This window comes from Malaclemys terrapin, chromosome 10 (assembly GCF_027887155.1).
Source record: "Malaclemys terrapin pileata isolate rMalTer1 chromosome 10, rMalTer1.hap1, whole genome shotgun sequence".
Lineage (NCBI taxonomy): Eukaryota > Metazoa > Chordata > Testudines > Emydidae > Malaclemys > Malaclemys terrapin.
The window spans coordinates 39,561,964-39,583,951 of NC_071514.1; the positions used below are offsets into that span (position 1 = coordinate 39,561,964).

Genomic DNA, 21,988 nt, shown 5'->3' on the forward strand with positions numbered 1-21,988 from the left:
CTCCTCAGAATGGGGTGAAGAGAAGCTAGTCTTGTTAAAGCCGCTCCTCAGCACGAGGAGAGAGAGATTCCAAAAGTTCCCCTTCACCCAGGGCTGGCGGTATCTCCTATAGCAGCAAGAGATGAAAAGCGGCCCTGGTACCACACTCAGGGTGAAGGTAGGGAGGGATGTCTTGCCAGATAGTTCTTTCTCCCATTACAGTGAAATGCTGCTTGAACAGAAGTTCTGCAATCAAAACTACTTCACTATAAGGGTGTGTCTACACTGCAATCGGGAGATGCAGTTGCAGCACATGTAGACAGACCTGAACTAGCTTTGATCTAGCTAGCTCAAGCAACAATATAGTGGAAGTGTGGCTGCATGGGCTAACCCCGTCCACCCAGAACCCTGAGTATGCACTTGAGCAGCCATGGCCTCGGCTGCCATGGCTTCACTGCTATTGTTACTCAAGCTTGCTTTGACCTCGCTAGACCCAATCTAGCTCAGGTATGTCTACACGTGCTGCAATCACATCTCCTGATGGAAGTGCAGACGTACCCTCAGACAGAGTCCCACTGTACACAGAGATCACATCCAAAAACTGGACAAAGTGATTAGAATATCTCTTTAGACAGCACAGGCAAGGATGGAATTGCCAAGCAGTAGCAGTTAGAAGGATCTCGAATAAATAAAAAAAAAAACCCCAATGACAAAAGAAGGGGCCATCTTGACAGAGTGGTGCAGAGGAGGACTGTGGAAAAGCAGCTCCTGTGTCAACTCAAGGGTCTCTCAAAGTAACAAAAGTTTTTTATGTTTGGTAAATTTATATCCGTTAAGAGTATCCTGCATTCAAACAAGAGCTGCTTTCCCCTGCTGCACCACCGCTCTGGGCAGCTGTTGCTTTCTCACCAGCATAGATTGTGCCATTAATCTCCACAGACATGTTAATACTCCCAATGCCGCTGGGTGACAAATGCAATGCTGCTGCTGCCGCCGCCGTGGCATCTGGTTTATCTTCTGTTGGGGAAAAGACAATTGAGAGTTAGGTTGTGCTGGATCTCCACTGCACTACCCATGGACAATCTAGTACTTAGAGGGTCCTTCTTTCACCTCTCCTTTGCAGTGAAAACTGAACCAAGCCCTCCCTTCCCCCCAGTCCCACTACTCCGACTCATGAACTGGTGGCCTGCTTTGTGGGGGGAAGGACTCTGAAGTTTGGAAATACGTCGCTCCTGCCTGCAGGCCGTGAAGTACTCTGGACAGTGTACAATCAGCTTCTATTAAATGATGGGATTTAGGATTTAAAGAAAAGCAAAATGCAAGCAAGTGTTATGTAAGATTCCCCTGTACAGCTCTGTCAGTACACCCCCTCATGCCCAGAGTAGCGAGTCAGAGGGTGCTGAATAGAGAAAAAGGCTTTTGTAAATGTGCAGAACTGTTTGACATTTGACAATATTGAACTTGTTTCGCTTGTGACCACTGCCAGATTTAAATCCTGGCCCTTCGGAGGTAACTGGTTAGAAACCCACTGAATATTTGATACATGGGTAGCATGTAGCTTTATTCAGCTTCATTCTGAAACCTCCACTGCTCTCTCGACTCTAGCCTGAGCCTGAACATCTACACTGCAGTTGTATAGCCCCGCAGCTCAAGCCTGAGACAGCTTGCACAGGCCAGCTGTGGGTGTGTGCCAGTGTTTTATTGCAGTGTAGACATACCCTCAGTTAGCAACGGCTAGGCTGCAGTACCACTGCCTGCCAGCTGAGGGAGCAAAATCTTCTGAAATACCAGACTCATGAGAGGAATAAGAAACGGAAATAGATATTGGTCACCTTTATGAACATGTGAAACCTCCTCCTCCTTGATGAACATATCTGGGGACCCCTTTTTAAGCTGCTGCACTGGGAACTAGATACACTACAATTTTGTGGATCTGTGAAAAGACATGGGATTGTTCCCCCATCATCCTGCTTTGTGGGACATTTGCTGGCCCTAAAATCCTGTTCAGAGTTTGTGAAACGGCAGCATCACATTGCAACGACTTCTCACAATGAGGTGCTGGCTTTGGTGCAGTGTGCAAATGCCACGTAAGGACAGAAGAGGTTTTCCTGCGGCTGAAATGTACAAGGGTGACAGCTCAGACTGAAATCTTCTATGTAAATCTTACACATTTTTCCAATTCCCATCTGATGTTGCATTCCTTCTGGGATATCATGGCTACTGTCCCAGCAAGGTATGCTATTGGCATAACTAGCATTTAACCCAAGAGTGGTTATTAAGATAATAGTAACAATCCCTAGCTCTTCTATAATGTTTTTCATCAGTAGATTTCAAATCACTTTACAAAGGAGGTATAATTTTTTCCATTTTACAGATGGGGAAACTGAGGCAAAGAAAGGGAAAGTAAATTTGTCCAAGGTCATCCAGTGGCAGAGCCAGGAAAAGAACCCATGGATCTTGAGTCCTGTCCAGTGGTCTATCTACTAGGCCACATTACCTCCATCAGTGTGTTTTTAGGTTTAGAGGCTACAACTGCATCTTAATGCCAGAAGCGTGGGAGGAGAGATAAGGGAAGGACATTAGCAAAGTGGAGGTGATTTAAGACATGCCACAAAGTTTGCCTTTCCTCTCATAAACTTCCTTAAAAAGGAATAGTGTAAGTGTGAAATTTAAGTAGGTCCATAGTCTTAGGGAAGCAAAATCTTGGTCCAACTGAAGCTAGTGACAACGCTTCCATCAGCTTCAGTAGGACCAAGATCTGACCCTATGCCACAGGTATTTCTCTCAACCAGAGCTTCACACTGTAGCACTGCTCCTGTTGAGTAAAGTGCAATGGCCTCCAGAACAACTCTTTCCCTTCCCCCACTCAATGTCAAACCTTTATAGCCTAGTGTCTGGGTCTGAAGGTGCAATTAGATGGGGTTTGAGCTCTTTAATTTAAATGGATCAAAACGTTTGAAGAAGAGAAAACAGCTGTTGGACTGAAATCTTCTGAGACACTGCTGGCTACACTCCCCATCTAACTGCAGCCCCCAGGGCAGATAGGTGGAAGTGCTGTGCTGTTTAATCAGCTTTGGAAGTCACATTAAAATTACATTGATTCTGACAAGTGACCTTTAAGGATGGAATCTCCACGTTGCCACTGAAAATACTGAGCGTTTCCCCTGGCCAGGAGTGCTGCTTACACTCAAACCTCTAACTCAGCCTTCGGGGCCTGGAGGCTATGATTTGGGGCAGTCACCTCCCACCAGAATGCCAGGGGCTTTTCAATGGAGGCTGGGAGCAGGGCAGTGGCACAGTAATCTGTACTAAGGAGAAGCAGGGTCCTTTCTCCTTGGAAGCAGTTACTGGCAATACCATCACTAGCCCCAACCTTATCTGAGATGTCACGTGACCCTTTACAAAAACCCAGACTCAACTCTGGATAATAAGTAGGGCCCTCAAGCAAACAAATGCAGATCTCCATCCAGCTTGCTCCCCATCTATGACCTGGGCTTCCTAGGCTCTGTATACCCATGACATCCTAGCTGCCTTCTGCAATCTGTATATGAAAAGCTGTTGCCTCTAGTGACAGGGAAGCTAGGAGGTGGTGCCATACTTTAGTCTCCAAGCCAGGAGCAGCAAAGGGAAGTTAGGGAATTCATGCCCTGCTGCAGCACATTGGCACTAGGATCAGAACAGACCAAGGCAAGGCACTCTGGCTGATGGGCTGGGTGGGCGCACCCAAAAGAATGGGATAGGTTGCAGAAGTGCAAGGGTGCCACTGCCTAAAGTCCTGCACTGGGGTGAAGCCCACATACCCAAGGTTTAAAGGAAGACTTCCCCTCTTTGGGGTGCTCACTCCAGCATACAAAACCCCCTCATTTAGCATGGGAGCCTCCTCACCCCTGCCATTGATTTTGATCTTCATGGGGATCTGCCGCGCCATGCTGAACAGGTTGCGCTGAAGTGCCTGCTGGACAAGCCGCTGCTCCTCCTCCGTCATCCGCGAGAGTTTCTTCTCCGGCGGCTCTCCAGCCTCCAGCCTCTCCCTCAGCTGTTCCAGAGTGGCTGTCCTTGCTGCTACAGTTGCCTGCTGGTTAGCCAAGGTCACTGGCATGGCAATGCGATTTGGCATGGACACAGTCAGGGGGATACCATCGCCTAGAGAAGCAGTCAGTCAGTCAAGCTCTGCACAGAGCTTCCCCGTGTAAGCAGTCAGCTTTTAAAACCCACTGTGGAAGGGGGACAATGCTGCTCTGAGGAACCAAACACTACTAGTCCATTTCATGGCAGCCTGTGGTCTGTTCCCACTGTATGAGGCCATTTCTATCAACATCAGCTCACACTTCCAGGGCCCTGAAATTCCCAAATGGAACTGCTACTCCTCAAACAGAATCACCTTCCTTGCTCTCTTTGCTGGAGCAATCTCAACTCCACTTGGTGTAGTCTGCCTAGCCTAGATCCTCAAAGGTATTTAGGCTCCTAATAGCCACTGAAACCAATGAACGTCAGGAGCCTGAATCCTTTGAGGATCTGGGCCTCTGAAACGCCTTCAGAAACTGGCACTAAAGTGAGCAGATGAGACACCCCCTCCCCTTTCTTTTTTCCTCTGAAATTTACCAGGATATTTCCAATGCGCTCCTAAGCTGGGGTGGCTGCTTATTTTCACAACCTCTTATAGCATCACTCCCTCTTCCTAACAGGACTTAGCATTTATATCACAGTTTTCACCTTCACACAACTAACAAAGATTAGCTAATTAATCCCCACCACACTGCTGGGAATTACCCACCATTTTATAGATGGGGAACTAGGAATGCAGACAGGTTAAGTGACTTGCCTAAAGCAGCAGAGGAAGTCAGAGCTGGAGCTGGGTCTAGAGCCCCAGTAACTCCTGGTTGATCCCAGTCCTGTCCTCATTCCTCTATCCTTCCCTCTCTCATTCTGCTCTGCAGTCCTGGGTGATTAATCAGTATCAATGATAATGTTGTCACTACTGACACAGCGTATACGTAAACTAGTTAACCTGGAGCTTGACGGCTCTATATCCCTGAACCATCCAAGTCCTCTCACTGTCCCCAAACTTTCTTTGACACAAGTTTGGCCAGATATTGAAATTGAATTTCACCCACTGCCTACTCCCCCCCCCTACCCCCAACATTCTCTGTCCTGCACAGAGGTAAATAGCAGACCTTTCCTGAGAGCTGCCACTGGAGAGAGACGGGAGTTGCTGGTTCCACTGCCTGGGGCCAGGCCAATGATCGGGAAGCGGATCTTTGGAGGAGACAGGAGGGAAGGAGGCACCGTGGCGGTGGGTGAATAACTGAACAAGGAGGAGCTGTAGCTGGGCCGTCTGCCTTCCCGCCTGTTGCCATCGATTGCAGCCTGCAGCTCGGCAGGAGAGCTTAGGGACTTCTTCTCACATTCGTAGGCATATAAGTACTTCATATACCTGGAAGAAACACATGGAGAGGGAAGATCAAAGCAAGTGTACTCAGCAGCGTCTGAAAAAAGTAGATTATGGGAATTCTCATGGTACTAAGCATTGCTCAGGAGTGCTTGCAGGACTGGGCCCTTTGAAGACCTAACTCTGCCAACCAATATTCATTTTTGCTTTGTGGTCTTTTGCTTAGTGTGCAGCCAGCTGTGTAGTTCGGGTGTCAAGTGTTGTTTTCATACAGATGACTTTCATGGACTCATAATCCAGCCTTTGCAGAGGACAGCACCGTACTACATGATGCTACATGTGTAACTCTAAGGAATTAGAAAGAAAACATGTGACATAACATTGTCTTTAAGAAATTATGCATGATCATACAATTAAAGACCATAATTTGAATGCTTATGCACAAGGAGAAGAGTTAAGGGATCAACTCTAACTTTCAAATTGCTTGACTCGAGTGATAAGCTGTACAACCATAATGTTCTCTTGGGTTTGCCCCCCGTCTTGGAATTTCTTAGGTGGGTTTTGGGGGTTTGTTATAAATAAATTATGTAGAAAAGAAAAATAAAACAGAGCAGGCGCCTCACTCTCTGAGACAGCAAAGCTCTTCTGATTGTAAGAAAATTGACATAAGCAATGTGAATTCCCTTATCTGAACTTATGTGACTAGATCACTAGTGCACCCTTGTCTCAAGCAACTGAGGAGGGAGATGCTTTCCTGAATGCATAAGGGAGGTTCACAGGAGAAATTCTCCTTTCTCTGAGCCCAAAGAACTGCCAAGCTCCCAAGGTGCATCAGAGTAGGGCTCCCACCTAGACACCTCATCTAGTGCACATTAGGGGTCCGTAGTCCTTTTGCGGCTTCAAGGTTCAGAAGGATAGGGGCCAAACCTCCCATGCAGCCCTTGCCAGAAGCAAGTTTATTATGGTATCACCCTGGGACTCTAGTCACGGACCTAGTTATAGATTTAAGGGATGACTTGATTACAGTCTCTAAATACCTACACTGGGAACAAATATTTCACAGCAGGCTCTTCAGGCTAGCAGAACACAATCTAATGGCTGGGAGATGAAGCTGCACAAATTCAGGAAATAAGATGTACTTTTTTAGCAGCGAGAGTCATTAACCATTGGAACAACTTACCAAAGGCTATGGTAGATTCTCCATCACTGACAATTTTAAAATCATGACCTAAAAGCTCAGCTCTAGGAATTATTTGGGGCAGTTCTCCAGCCTGTGTTATACATGGAGTCAGACCAGATGATTACAGTGATCCCTTCTGGCCTTGGAATCTATGAATCAAGACCTGCTGTGCAAAACACTGGACAAATGCGCTACCAGTATAATTTTTCACTATGCTCCTAAATTAGCTGCACAGGGTCCAGCAGCACCTTCTTTCTCTGTGTGCTTTATGAACGTGGTGAAAAATCCCATATTAACTGTACTAGGCATGCGATTTTAAAACCTGGGCACAACTAAATTTGACTGAACACTCACAAGTACTTATCTTCACTGAGAACTGTTTTCATGCCACATTTCAACTTTCTAGCCCCAGCTGTTTTGACTGTTTGAAAAAATGTAATAAAACCCCCAAACTCTCCTTGTATTCAAAAGCGGCTGAACACTTTTTGTCCAAACTTTAAAAAAAAAAAAAATCACTTTGGGAAGAGGCCCCGCCTTGAAAAGTGTAGTGAAAAGGCACATTCCAAGAACTCCCAAGCTATGGAGAAGCAGTTTAAAATGAAAAGAGGTTCATAATCTCCTGCTCCAGTGACAAGACCACCACACAGCTCTTATACAGCACTTTTCATGAGTAGATCTCAAAGCACTCTCCAAAGAGGGTCAATATCATTATTTTCATTTTACAGATGGGGAATTTATTTTTTATCCTTCTATAGAGCCTTTTCCAGGGCTCTCAAAGCACTTTAGGAACATTAGTGAAATATGTGAGTATCTCCATTTTACAGAATGAGAAACTGAGGGATGGACGGGTCACTCCAAGGTCACATAATGAGTTAGGGACAGAGCTGGGAATTCCCGGAGTCCTGATTTCCAGTGCTCTGCTCTAGTCACTGGACAACACTGCCTCGTAACCTGAACAAAATGTTAGGAGGCACCTCTACCTGCCTCCATTTTGCCAGTTCTATTCCTCTCTCCCTAGGTTTATTGCTAACATATCTATTCTATATTAAGTATTTATGGGGCAGGGAGCAATTACCACAGTATCTAGGTGCTAAAACACACGTTGAAAACTCAGAAGACTATTTGATTATTATTATTAATCACATTTATTACAGTAGTATCTTAGGCCAACCACAAATGGGCCCTCATTGTGCTAGGCACTGCACAAACACAAAGCAGTAGATGCTCCATGCCCCACAGCTTACAATCTACACAGATCAGACACAGGGTGGGGAAAGGGGTAACCATGTGATTGCAACAAATGGCATGGTAGTTCCATGATTACTAGTTTTGGAGGGATGGGGATTGGATTTAGTTTAGCTGAAGAGAAAGACTCATAGACTCATAGACTTTGAGGTCAGAAGGGACCATTATGATCATCTGGTCTGACCCCCTGCATGCTGCAGGCCATAAAACCGTCCCTACCCCTTCCCTGGACTCTGCTGTTGAAGTCCCCAATCCTGACAAGTGAAGAGAGAGGGATCACTGAAGAGAAATGGGGTGAGAGAGTAGAGCCGGAGGAAAGAAGGTAAGAGGGGTGGGTGTGGAGCGAAGCTGAGGTGAAGAGACTGTGGGGAACGAGGAGGAGGAAGGTCGAAACAAACAGCCAATCATGTCCATTCTTGCCATAGTAGGGGACAATTTGCTTATTTCCTTCCCCTCATCCCCCCTGTCTTCCTTTCTCCTCTCTACTCTTCCCTCTCACCCCACTTCCTCCTGTTGTGTGCTCCCAGCAGGAGGGCTCTATACTTACTGGGTCCGAAGTGTAAACGCTGCACTGGTGATGGAGGTGGGCAGGTTAAGGCCTTTGGTGATCTCCCGCCATATCTTCTTATTTATGATTTCCACCAGCCCTCCCTTCTCAGTCACCAGTTTGTAGAGCATATAGAGATCCAGGATCTGCTTCGCCATGATGGGGATCCGATTGATGGGAGTTCCTGCAATATCACAACAGGACAGCAGGGAGGGGATCGTGGAGACAGAAAATGAGGACAAGAAAACAGTCAGACAGGTTGGAGCTATTGATCTTCCTGCTAATGAGAAATGAAGGCAATCTTGTTTGTAACCTGACCAGAGCGCGCTGCGTAGGCAAGAAAATGAGAGCGTCTTAGCTACACACCAAATCCTGTTCATGGAAAATCCTTTCCTGCTGGCAAAAGCAATTACCAGACAAATAAAAATATCTGGCTAGGCAGCAACTTGTGGAATAGGCAAACTCAGGGGAGGGGAAGAAGTGGGGAGCTTTTAAATTCAGGACCAGAGATGTGAAAGACAGCAGAGGAGCAGCACTATGTGAGCTTCCCAGTGCACTACTAGACACAATTTGTTTCATTCATGCTCATGAGGGAACTGAAGAACCCATGAAACAGCTCCTGGCAAAGAACAAGACCTGCTTATGCATCAGGATTCTCTGAGTGGTTGTCAAAATGTTCTCTTCCTCTTTTACATTTTCTGTACTTCAGATAAGAGAGCAGAGATGGAAGGGAATGATGATATTTTGGCTAAGATATACTCTCCCCCTATCCACACACCCCTTTTGCAATTGCTTCTGCTCATGCTCTTAGTACAATAATTTTGGTCTTACTCCTGTTTCCCCTCCCTTGAGTGATCCTAACCCCCTTCTCCCATTTTAAGCTCTTCTCTTATATTCCTTATTTGGTGCTGACACTCTCCCTGGCAGAGGGAAGCTGGATTACAGCTGCCTCCAGAGTCCATCAGAACTGTTCCTGCATAAGCCAGAGAGGGTCAGTGGATGATCCCTCCCTCTAAGGGGTAGGATACTGTTGCCACACTGCTTCTAGCCCCCCCCCCCCCCCCAGTACAAGCATGGGGAAGCTGAATTCTGATACTCTGTGTTACTATGTCACTGCTGCCCCCTCTCTTTTTGGGGGGAGAGGGGTGGTTAGGGAGTGAGAGGGGTTTGGACGCTTACTCCAGCACTCTTTGTCTCCTTCACCTCCAACCACAATTTGGCTCTATGATGCATTATGAGCACATTTGCAAATGTTCAGTCCCCCCACAACTTGTGTTTAAAAAGAGACATTGTTGCCCAGTTGATTTAGTCCCAACATCTAGGCTTTCTAAAATTAAGTTTAACAGAAATTGAAGATCAACTGAAATTTGATTTGTTTTTTTAATTCCATTTCAGTGGGTTTTCTAGGTGACATTGCAGACCTTCTCTTGCTGTATTTGCAACCCAAATACAGTAGCAAGAAACTAGTGCATGAGAGCCAGAAAGTGAAACTAACTAATCCATTTTCATTGTCCAAACTGAGTAAACAATTAGCATACAGAGTGAAATGTACATTAGATTTCAGACACTGGCTATGTCTTTCCTGCAGTCTGACACGGAGTTGGGAAATCAGGAGTTAATCTTATTTTAGCCTTATATGATACAGCACGACCACACTGCAGATGATCAGCAGCCTAGCTCCACATGCCTCCTGTTATGCCACACACCTGCACAAGTGCAGTGTATCCAGTCGTGAGAGGCATATAGATATCGGAGTGTGTATCCCATAGATCACAGTCCCACAACTCACTGCACCACTCTAGGCTTCCTTTCGCAGAGTGCTGTGGGACAAACGTCTGTTCGGTTTTAGTAAACTCACAGGTTAACACAGGTATGAAAATCTGATTTTTAACCTGCCAGTCCCCCTTTCCCATAACTTAAAAGTAAGAAGCTGGGATTTCAAAGTTGAGACTAATGAAATCTAGCCAACTAGAAAGAAAAATGTAGGCATGGCAAATATTTAATTACATAGGAAATGCCATGCTGGATCAAAGCAATGGTCTATCTAATTTCACTGTCCTGTATAGGACAGAGGTCAGTACCAAATCTTTACAGGAAGGCATAAGAAACCCAGTAATGGACAATTGTGAAATAATTAGCCCACAGGGAGATTTCTTCCATCACCCAACAGTGGCATATGGTATATGCCATAGAGCAAAAGACTATATAGCCCTTATAAATGGTTTTTATTCTGCTTTGCGTAACAGAGTCCATCTAAACTCCATTGACATTCTGAGTGCCCTAAGCATGTCATCCTTTTTTAGAATCCTATTATGCTTTTTCCCCTCAATACCTGCTGGCACCAAGTTTCACCAGTTAATTATATGCTATATAAAATACATCCTTTTGTTAGTTTTAAACTTGCTACCTTTCAGTTGTACTGAGTTTTCTCCTTGTTTTTGTATTATGGGAGAAGGTAAATTGGAACCCTGGACTGACCATTCACTATTCTGTATACATCGATCATATCCCTATTTATTTGTCTTCTCTCCTCTGTGGCAAGAGTCACTCTTACCACAGGGAAGGCACCTGTAAAGCAATAATGCCAGACCTGTTATCTATCAGTGGTATCTTATCTGCCGCTTTCATTTTGCATCCTATAGTTCCCTCCAGGACCAAGACTAGAATCATTCCCAAAAAATGGAAATGTGTTTGGTCCCCATTCACCCTAACTAGCCAGTCAGAGTTTAAACCAAGGGCTGGTCTACACTTGAAAGTTGTGACAGTATAAATGCGTTGGTTAGGGTGTGATTTTTTTTTTTTTTACTAGTATAGTTCTACCAATACAACTTCTAGGGTAGATGCAATTATACCAGCATAAATATGCCCTATACCAAGATAACTTATTCTCCTTCCCATACAGCAAGCACCTTTATACTACTAGAACTGTGCCCACATAGAAGGGTTATACCACTTTAACTATAACAGGATGAGTAAAGTGGTACAATTTTCTAGTGTAGACAAGGCCTAAGTCAGCTTGAACGGTGTTAAGATTTGTAAAGAAGTTCACTTAACACGGTTAAAGGTTCCGTGTAGACAGAGACAGCATTTCCGTACAGAAAACTCTGTAGGAGAAGTCTGGCAACAGCATGTGCTCCATCTTCTCGCCACAGCCCTCGTTTAATAGAGCTGGTGACTTATGTGGATGACTTATTCGCTTATTTTCCTTGTAGGACTTGCAGACACTGAACTGGGAACTTTCCACTTCTCTGCAGGGCAGGGTGTGTAAATAAAAATCTCATTTATCCCTCTTTCATCCCACCCCACAAACAGGAAGAGAGTTTGTTTTTAACCCCTTTACTGCTGGATACATACTTCTGACCAGGTGGCCACTTTTAATGGAATGCCAGAGTGTTCCAACAAAGCAGATAATTACAAAAGTTGCATTGATGATACTACGGTCCTTATCAGAGCCCAGTTCTTTGGTCAGCAATGACAGGGGAGGGCAGAACTGGAGCACTCCTCCCTCTTCTCTCCTCCTCCCCCGAGGCCATCTTGTGCTGCTCAAAACCACCCACTCTTCCCCAATCCAATTTAGAGAATGGTATTAGCTCGCTCACAAGGGACTTTCATCCAGCTATGCTTGGACAGTGGCCAGATGGGACAGCTGGAACGTGAAAGAAAGGGCCACTACTAAGGTTCCTCAGGAAAACACTGGGCTGGTAAGGGGAAATACTGAGATATTACAGATTTTTTTTAAAAACTGAGCTTTAGCCAAAACCACAATTTTTCGCCCCCTCTAGCTCCTCTCAACCCATGATCTCAAAATACTTTACATACATTAATGAATTAACTCACCTACCTCACAGAGGGACTGTGAAAATATTATCCCCATTTTACAGATGGGGAAACTGAACCCAAATCTGACTTCCCGTACCCAGCTGTAACCACCAGGAAATACTCCCTTCCTCTGGATAACTTTTAAAACAGGACCCTTATAGAAAAATCTAGGAGTCCCGTGGCACTTTAAAGATATGCCTGTATCTGTAATTTTCACTCCATGCATCTGAAGAAGTGGGGTTTTTACCCACAAACGTTTATGCCCAAATAAATCTGTTAGTCTTTACGGTGCCACTGGACTCCTCTTTTTTGTGTGGCTATAGACTAACACGGCTACCCCTCTGATACTTAGGACCCTTATAGGAAAATCCTACAGAACTTCATAAGAATCTATAAAAAATGACTCCAAAACCCCACAGCATGAGATTTTTAATGTATTTTTTTTAACCATCCTGCAGAGTTTTACAAGAGAGAGGCACTTTCTGTTACCTTCTGTAGGAAAGCTAAAACCACAGCATAGCGGGAAGTGGTCATTTTCTATGAAATGCTACAGGACTTTCCATAAAAGGAGAACGTTGAGTAACATTCTCTTAACTTGCATGAGCTAGGGAATGCAACAGGGGTTGTGTTTTGGGTTCCCGTAAACTCTGGGTGCTCTCCATTGGTTTAGTCAGCCAGAGCTCAGCACATTTCACAGGAGCTGATTGCAAAACGCAGACAGTAAGTGAGGAAAGGCTGCTCTTTGAGCCCCCTCCCCCAGTCCTTTCAGAGGAAGGGAAAGGTGATAAAGTCTTTATTGGAAACCTCCAGCTCTGAACAGGAAAGGCTGAAAAACGAGCAGCATCATGGGACAGGAGGAGGCTGAAGCAGAGCGGATCCTTTCACAGTCGGCTGCAAGCCTTGTCAGGGCCCATGATGGATTACTGTCATCTGGCAGCATCAGGATTAATGATCCGGAGGTCAGAGGGGAGAATTCCAGAGGGAAAGGTCACTGACCTGGGGCACAGCATAAGACTTGTTGCTGTTTGATGGCAAACTCATTTTACTGTACTTTCCAGCCGGTCTTCCTCTATTCTACTAGCTCACAGAAACGCCTTCTGCAGCCGCTACACTGGCTGTGGGGCCTCCTTTAAATCAGAGAAGGGGTGGTGGGGCTCCTCTCCACACAGTTGTTGCGGGAATGACTACCTTTTCCTCCCTTGAAGTGAACCCACTACACAACCCCAGGCCACCTCACCTCTGATACTAAGTAATCAGAATCAGTCTGGGCCCTAGGCACTATAATAAACAACAGGGTGAGGCGTTTGCATCCCATGGAAAAGGGTTGCTGCTCAACTGAGATGATGGGATTCTGAGGAACACAGATGTCTACATACTGCAGTCGTGGCCACAGGCCCCAATGAAAATGGGGGCTCTGCTGTGCTAAATGCTGTACAAGCAATCAGGCAGATTGTCTCTGTCCTCTAATATGACAAAGGATCAAGGGCAGGAAAATGGGAGTCAAGATTTTTACATGGCACAATATTTTGTATATACATAATATTTTAAAAGCAAGGTTAGATTGGTTTTCCCTGACTACCCCACAACCTAGCCATTACTTGTAGGGATCACTGCAGAGGTGGGCCTTGAGAAATTATTTACAGGAGAAGATAGCTCTTCTAGATCAATCCAGCAAGGGCGCTCCCGGAGCAAGCTCGTAGAAAGCATGAAAACGTGGGTGGGAGAAGTAAACAAGCTGGGGGCTGAGTCTGGCATCTCTGGAGATGGATGGACAAATAGGGAGGGGCAAAGCTATCCTCAATTTCAAAATCCTCCCTAAGACACCTGAACTTGATGAGATGAAAAAAGGAGAAGCCACTGAACAGCCCCATGGCAGGTGGATTTTGTGAAGGGGAGGAAAGTTGTAACTACTGTCGGGGTTTCTTGAGAAAAATCATGACTGTAGTTATGACTGAGCCACCCTTGCAGCCCCTTCTTCCCAACCATACCATTCCCTTCTCTGAAAGCCTTCTCTTACCTTCAAGAGAATGTAACTGAATAAATACACAGAAGCTTAAAGGTTTTATTCTGGCGGTTTTGAATGTCTCCCTTGTTTAAGAAGCATATGGAGCTGAGTTACTGGCTTGTTCTTTCCTAATCTTGGAGAGGTGTGTGGGGGGTGAGGAAGAAGAGAACCTTGGAAGTATTCTTTTAACAGGTATTCTTACAACTGGTGGCCAGGAGTCTACAAGGTCCAATGGAAAGAGCATAGGTGAGGGAGTCAGGAGATCTGGGTTCTTTGCTCTCCTGCCTTCTTCCTGTAGGACTTTGGCCAATCACTTTACTGATTTGTGCCTCAATCTTCCCATCTGTAAATTGGGGATAATGTAATTTATCCACGTTTCAAGACCTACATTTTGGAGCAAAATATTCCAAACCTCCCCCCCCCCCATTACACATGCCTGAAGATGGCTAGTCTTTGTGGTATTTTAGCCTGGGACTCGACCAGAGCAGCAACCCATCCTTCTTCTCCTCTTTATCCTGTGCCAACACTTCTCTGAGAGATCGTTTCTCAGCCAGGTTTGGGAGTTCTAAGCTGGTTTGATTTTAAAGTCTTCCTTTCTAGAGAGAAACACACTAGATAAGGATGCCACCATGCAATATTATCTTGCAGAATGTCTTTCGTACAAACTGTAACAAAATGCTTCATAGAGTTAGAAACGAATAGGTAAAGAGAAGACAGTTTTCAACAACTTGCATACAGATAGAAGATGAGGGAAGAGATGCTATTCTAGACTTCTGAATCTGCAGGGGAGCAGACACTTACACCAACTGTGCATGAAGGGGTAAGACAAAAGTACCAGATGATCAGTGGGAATGGAGAAGGAAGACTGTGAGGCCTGTGAGACAGGCTGGAGCAAGCCTGTTGAGATATTAAAAAATGAGAAAAGCAGGAACTGAACCTCGAAATGAAATGAAAACTAAATTAGTGGGGGAGGGAGGGGGAACGTGGCTGTACTTTCTACATGTGCACTATCCCTCTGTTATTCCTCTTCTCTCTAAATGGAGTCCATTGATTAAATTAGTAAGCAATATGCAATTAACATTAGAAGTCCCCATTCCAGGGTCCTGCTCTGCTTGGAATCATCTCCAAGCACAAAATCCAGGGTTTTAAGCAGGGCTAGTTGTGTTGAACCAGAGACCCTGCATACAGCAGTCATTCAAACTGTTCCCAGTTCCTCCACATGAAAGGTTCCGTTGTCACCTCTGTTGTGTAAGCTGCCCTAGGTCTCACTAGATGTTAAAATGAGAAAAGCAGCTATGGGGAAATGAGAATAAAGGACCTCTCTCTGCCAGCGCCATCACTGATCTAATCTCTCCCCAGATTTGCTGCATTTCCACAGCGGGCATTCTCACCTCCCAATGGGAATGTCACCACCTGATCTGCAAGCCTGTGGATCATCAGAAACTCCTATCAAAGCAGGAGCTGGGACTGAGGGTAATTAATCATGTTCTATTTGACAGGAGGCCCAGTTCTTATCTGGACCCCTAGAAATGCCATCAGTCTCTGCTTCCCTCCTCAATAAGTGAGACTGACAGTTAGCGGCCCCTTATCAGATTTCAGCTGCTGAGCCGGAGGCGGCCTAACTGGCATGTGCACACACTTTCCCAATGACCACAATCCTATTATATTGATCAAGCCTCCAACCATTTTAACTTTCCGGGGAAGGGGGCTACTACATCCCAGTGCCAAGTGCACTCCCATCCTAGTCGAGGTCCCATGGAAACCTGCTGCTCCTCACATTAACATCAAATAAAGTCCCACTGTTCAACTGCTACTGACACAGCTGGGTCCAATATATGTGCTATTCCCCATTTCTCTGCCAGATGTTGGGCAGCTTTGCAACTGGTGGGGTTTCCACCCCTACAACCTTTGGACTAGCAAGCAAAGGTGGGAGATGAACTCCTCTTCCCCAGTCAAAGTGGACACATGAATACGTTTGGAAGAAATGAAAAGGAATGAAGGGAGCAGAGCAGACATACAGCCACAACTAGGATTAGCTGGGCAACATAAGGCCAGCTGCTTATGGGTTGTGGCAGAGGGTCTGGAATGCATGCCAAACAGTTCGGCCTTTTTGTATTTGCCTATGTACCTGTAAGGCCCACATCACCACAGTAGCCAAATGGCTAGGTTTTGAGTTGCTTGAGCACAGCAAGAGTCATTAATCACTTGATTAGAAACAGGCTGCCAAGTTAGCTAGGAAGCCAGAGAGTCCAGAGCATCCACAATGACTAGGAAGTACCAATATAAAGAAGATCTTTGGGAGGAGAGGATTTGGAACACTAATATCCAGGCTATGGGACAATAGATTAACTCCTCACAAGCCAAAATCTAATTCCTCATGGCCAGGCGGGAGGTGAACTTTACATCCTCAATTCTGCATTCCAGGGAGAACCTTAATAGGGAGTCCTCAAATTGGTTATTTTAAGACAGAGGTGGGCAAACTACGACCCGCGAGCCGGACCGTCCTGCCCGGCCCCCAAGCTCCTGGCCCCTCCCCTGCTATCCCTCTCCCCCACAGCCTCAGCTTGCTCGCTCCGCTGCCAGTGCAATGCTCTGAGTGGCGGGGCTGAGAGCTCCTGAGGCAGCGCAGCTGCAGAGCCTGGCCTGACCCGATGCTCTGTGCTGCGTGGTGGTGGCGATGTGGTGCTCCAGGCAGCACAGTAAGGGGGCAGGGCTATGGATAAGGGTTGGAGTGTTCGGGAGGGAACAGGAAGGAGGGGGGTTGGATGGGGTGGCAGGGGGCAGTCAGGGGCAGGGGTTCCGGGGGCAGTCAGGGGACAGGGAGAAGGGGTGGTTGGATGGGGCAAGGGTCCCGGGGGCGGGGGGCAATCAGGAAAGAGAGGAGGGGTTGGATGGGGCGGCAGGGGTCCAGGGGTGGTCAGGGGACAGGGAGCGGGGTATGTGTGGATGGGGCAGGAATCCCGGGGGGGGGGGGGGGGGGGGGGAGGAAGAACAGATAGGAGGTGGGGGTCGGGCCACGACCCTCTCCCCTAACCAGCCCTCCATACAATTTACGAAACCTGATGCGGCCCTCAGGCCAAAAAGTTTGCCCGCCCCTGTTTTAAGAGAAGACTGATGTCAGATTGGCATGTTATATGGAGGGATACAAAGCCAACTATGAGGAAACACATTCACACCCATTTGGTATCATTCCAATTAAGAGGAGTTATTCTCCCCACTTCAATCAGTAAATATTTAAAGTTCTTAACACTTAGTTACCTTAACTCTGCCTAAGTTTAAAGCAAAGTCTTCTGGAGTCCAGAATCAAACTTCCACTCTGATTTCCTATTAATTATAGGTAGACCTGGTAGTACTACTATGCTAACGTGCAAAACTTCCTGTAGTATGACCCCGTTTTCACTTGCTTATAACTTTGCCACTTTTTAACCATTTGGGCTGAAATTATCCATGCTGAGTGTTTGCCACAAGCTATTTTTTTTTTTTTTTTTTTTTTTAAAGTTTCAGGCTGTTCCCAGATCAGCGAAAAATACATTTTGACAGTATTAAAATCTAACGCCTCCAAAACAGGGACTTGTCCGAGTTTGGCAGCTAAAATCTCCAAGGAGCAGGACTTTCCCAGCAAGTGCCCCTCCCAGTTGCCAGGGTCCACTGTGATGCCGGGCACAGATGTATATGAACACATATGCACAAGGGGGCTGAATTAAGGTTGAATGGGTGATTTTCATTCTGGAATTTCCTAACTTGAGTGACTAACTCTGCAGCCTTAATGAGAGGAATGATGGTGCAGCGGCTAGGATGTTCGCTTGGGACAAGAGAGATCCAGGTTCAATTTTCTGCTTTGCTACAAACTCCTTGTGTGATTTGGGAGTTAAACTAGATGATCCTTGCGGTCCCTTCTAGCCCTATGATTCTATTAATATCATATACAGCATGACCCTTCCCTCCTTAAGTGCTCAAGCCCCCTACAAAAGAATGCAATATAAATAAAAGCATATACAACTCCTCCTAACACACAAACAAGTAATCAAGAATGGGGAGAATAGTGAGTAAATGATGTGTCCTGCTTCACACCTATCCATCGTTTTACACAGGAACCCAGTTACCACAGTTCTCAGCTCCTTAAATCAGATCAATTGGCCAAAATAAGTAGCCAATTCAGTGAATGAAATAAATCCTGGAGTGAGCTTTATACAATTCAGGGTCTAGGTAGCACAGAACAGAGGTTTGTTAATTTAATTCAGAACATCCAAGTGTTTTATTCTTTATTTGCTCACACATCATCTCTCCTGAGAGCAATGACTGGGAACTCTTCTTTCTGGGGTAGCATGCTGAGGGAGATTTCTCCACTGTGGAACCTCTGCTTTGGTGCTAGGAGACACATCTGCTTTAAAATCACTTACCCGGTCTGCTTAACATTGACAAACAGGAGTGGAGAATTTACACCCAATTTAGAGAATTACATTATTTTATTCAAAAACCAAGATATCCCTGCAAGAGCAAAAGAAACTTGTGAAGTTGAGAAAGGGCAGAGGGAGGGGGCATATCCTGGACATGTGTATGATAAGCACCAGTGTTCCCTATAGATTCTTTTATCTATCAGTAAATGCTTTTGTCAATACCACGTATTTGCCATGAGTATTTCCATATCTAAAATGTGCAGATAAAGCACATGACAGAAGGAAAAAATTAAAACCACATGCTCAGGCTTACAAAGTCCCTCCTATGTATACGCACATCAAAAACAGAATGGCCAAGCCACCTGGGAAAACCAAGGTCACACAGTAACCTTGACCAGAATTAGCAGAGTTGTACAATCAGAGAGGGTTTATGAGATCATCACAAAGGCAGTATTTTAAATGAACAAAACAGCCTTCTCCGATGTGCTAATACATGCAATCTCTTAGGCTGTCTCAGAGTGTTACACCACAATATTCAGTTAGTTCTCTTCCACACACAGTCATTTCTCCAGAGTAACTTCTTGCAAAACACTAGTAATAATCCCAGTAGGATATTTCCATTATACAAGAACACCTCCAAGAAGTTTTGATGGCAATATGTTGAAAATGGGGAGGGGGGGGGAAAGAGGAGTGTCGTGAGGAAGACCATCACTATGTACCTAATGCAAAGTCTGTGAATCAGTATGACCAACTGGGGTGGGTGTCATAGCACTTACCTACACTAAACGTGGACACACCCAGTGTAAGGCGTGAACTAGGAGGGTTCTGAAAAAGGTAAAATATACTTCAGAGTGCTATTAGAGTATATTTCATTGGTCAGTGAAACAAAATCCTATGAGATCAATCATGCAGTGAAAGTAGACCCTGAAGATGCTAAAGATTTCATACAAGAGCACATGCAGGAAGTGCAAAGCAAAGGCCCACAGAAATAACTCTTTTATTGGACCAACTTCTGTTGGTGGAAGAGACAAGCTTCTGAGCCACACAGAGCTCCTCTTCAGGACCCAAAGAAGAGCTCTGTGTGGCTCAAAGGTTTGCTTCTCTCACCAACAGAAGTTTGGTCCAATAAAAGATATTACCTCCCCCACCTTGTCTCTCTCATGTCCTGGGACTGACTCAGCTATAACGACACTACATACATATATTTCTTTTGCCAGCCTTTTCTATGCCTCCATCTCCTCCCCTCTTAAGTAAAAGAGGAGTTGTTGTAGGTGGTGCAGTGTTGTAGGTGTTTGCAGTTCTCTGGAGAACTGTTTTTCCGATTCATTTTAAGTTGCAAGTGTGTTTCAGAGGGATTTCTAAAACCTACCGCTTTGTGGATGTTTATCTATGCCACAATACTGCTACACAGGTTGCTAGGATTATCATTCTCTGCTAAGGACTGAGACGCACTAGCAAAACTATGTGAGGAGACTTGCTCAGTGCCTGTCAGTGCCATGCCTAGTTGTATCAGAACATTCACATCCCTAGAATTCTCTCCTTTTGCAGCAGAGCTGGAAGTCATGCTCTTCCTAACCTTTCTCCCTCCCACAGTGAAGGGAGGTGGAAGACGCAGTCTAGAAGGGGAGAGGGTAAGAGCAGTGCAGCAACCTAAAGCAAGGTAAAGATAAGGGCTTGTCTGCACTGGACGTTCGTGCACGGCAGGTCAGTGTCTGACTTTACAGTGTTCGCTTGCTGCACAGTAATGTCCCACATGGACATTTTGAAACACAAATGTATCGAAGAGCACTATGGAACTTTTAGTGTGCTGTAGCAGTGTCCATAAAGGATGTTACTGTGCAGTATGCTAGTGCACTGTAGATTTACACCAGGCTTGCCATGCACTAACGTCTCATGCAGACAAGTCCCAAGTCAGTAGACTGGTCACATTGTTGAGCCAGTTCAAAGTTTGTTCTGCACAACAGTAACCCTGATTGTATGAACCCTCCTTTCCCCCCCGGTCACAGCTATGGAGAGTACAATTCACTTAAATACATACCAAAACCAAAATCTCCCAACAAAGGAAGAGTTACAGCTTTCCCCTCATTTCCCTCTTCCATCATTACTGCCACTGAAGGGCCATTTTATCACTTGCAGCTGGAGAATTCTGCGACAACCTGCTGTGCTCTGATGAGACCTGCACATTTGATCTGCATTAAGCCCGTTTCATGGCTTCACATTCTAGGTACATTCCAAGCAGCGGCACCAAGGGACAAGTCTTTTCATGCTCAGAGCTCTTCAGTAGCTCCTGTGAAATCTGCTATTTGTTTTTCACATCAGGCCTCCAGTATCAACGTGTTAGCAGTCTGCTGTCATCCCCCCCCACCAACACCAAACAAGGGCCAGCATCATCCAGTGTCTCTGTAATAGGGCAGGAAAATCCCCATCATTATACCAATGATACTAACAAAAAGAGCTACATTCACTCCCACTTGGATTTGAGGTATAAACTAACTGGACACGAACACACACCGACAGACGGGGACACACACACGAACGGACACAGAAACATAGCACTTTGTTCTCAGCTCCCAGATGCATTAAAGCCTCATTTTATCAGTTTCTTTCTGGTGGACTCTTTCTGAACAAGGTGTTTATATTTAATGAGAAAGAAGACTATTGGTGTTAGGTGGGAGTGCAGAGGGAAAAGAGACAAGTAATAATAATCTGTGTCCACTCTGCTGTGAGAGTGACTAAATGTTGGGAGCATGCCAGAGTCCATCAGTGTGTGTACAAATATGTGCATGTTTGCCTGATATGCTCCTCCTGCTGCTGCTAGCAGTACTGAAGGCATCACAGGAAAATACCAGGGTGACAACCCACTGTTAGCAGGACACCAATCTCAGAAACTGAACTCCAGAGTCTCTCGACTAACTTTTTAGGGGGTTGCCAGAGAGCAATGGCTCCCAGGCAAATACCACTCCAGCCATATGACTCGCAATCTAGCTTGTTCTGCATAGCAGCAGTAAATGGATGTCAAGTCGTAGGAGTTATCAGAAAGATTGGAAACAGCACTCTAGAATTTAACTCCCACTATGGGTCGTGCTCTTAACATGTCCTCTTAAATATCCTTCTGGAAAACAAGAGGTGCAAGAAAACAAAACACTGGCAATGTACAGCTGATTCAAAGCTATACTCCTACAACAGCCAGCTGGTGACTGGCTCAGCCTCTGCGCTGGGAGCATGTTGCTGGTTAATAATTAAACGGTAATTGGAAGGAGGTATTGAGGTAGTGAGCAGATTTCTCACTGTAACAAGAGGTTTTCATGGCTGCCAATCACACTCTTCTAGGACTATATTCTTGTTTCTTCACTTAGACTGAAACATGCATATAACAGTCGTAAATACAAACTAATTAGGACTTCTTAAACCTTTGCCCACCGAGGAC

The 21,988-nt window shown here is 45.4% G+C and overlaps 1 protein-coding gene across 2 annotated transcripts in view; it reads right to left on the reverse strand.

Annotated features, from left to right (window-relative positions):
* ARID3B (AT-rich interaction domain 3B) overlaps positions 1-21,988 on the reverse strand; it is a 47,945-nt gene that overhangs the window by 6,191 nt on the left and 19,766 nt on the right. For both annotated transcript variants that reach the window (XR_008446536.1, XM_054042793.1), the window contains exons 5-8: positions 8,341-8,524; positions 5,154-5,413; positions 3,865-4,122; positions 889-996 (exon numbers count right to left, since the gene is read on the reverse strand). Coding sequence is in view for 1 of the 2 variants with exons in the window: in XM_054042793.1 (XP_053898768.1) it covers positions 889-996; positions 3,865-4,122; positions 5,154-5,413; positions 8,341-8,524 (810 nt within the window). In the remaining variant the exon portion in view is untranslated. The remainder of the gene's footprint in view (positions 1-888; positions 997-3,864; positions 4,123-5,153; positions 5,414-8,340; positions 8,525-21,988) is intronic.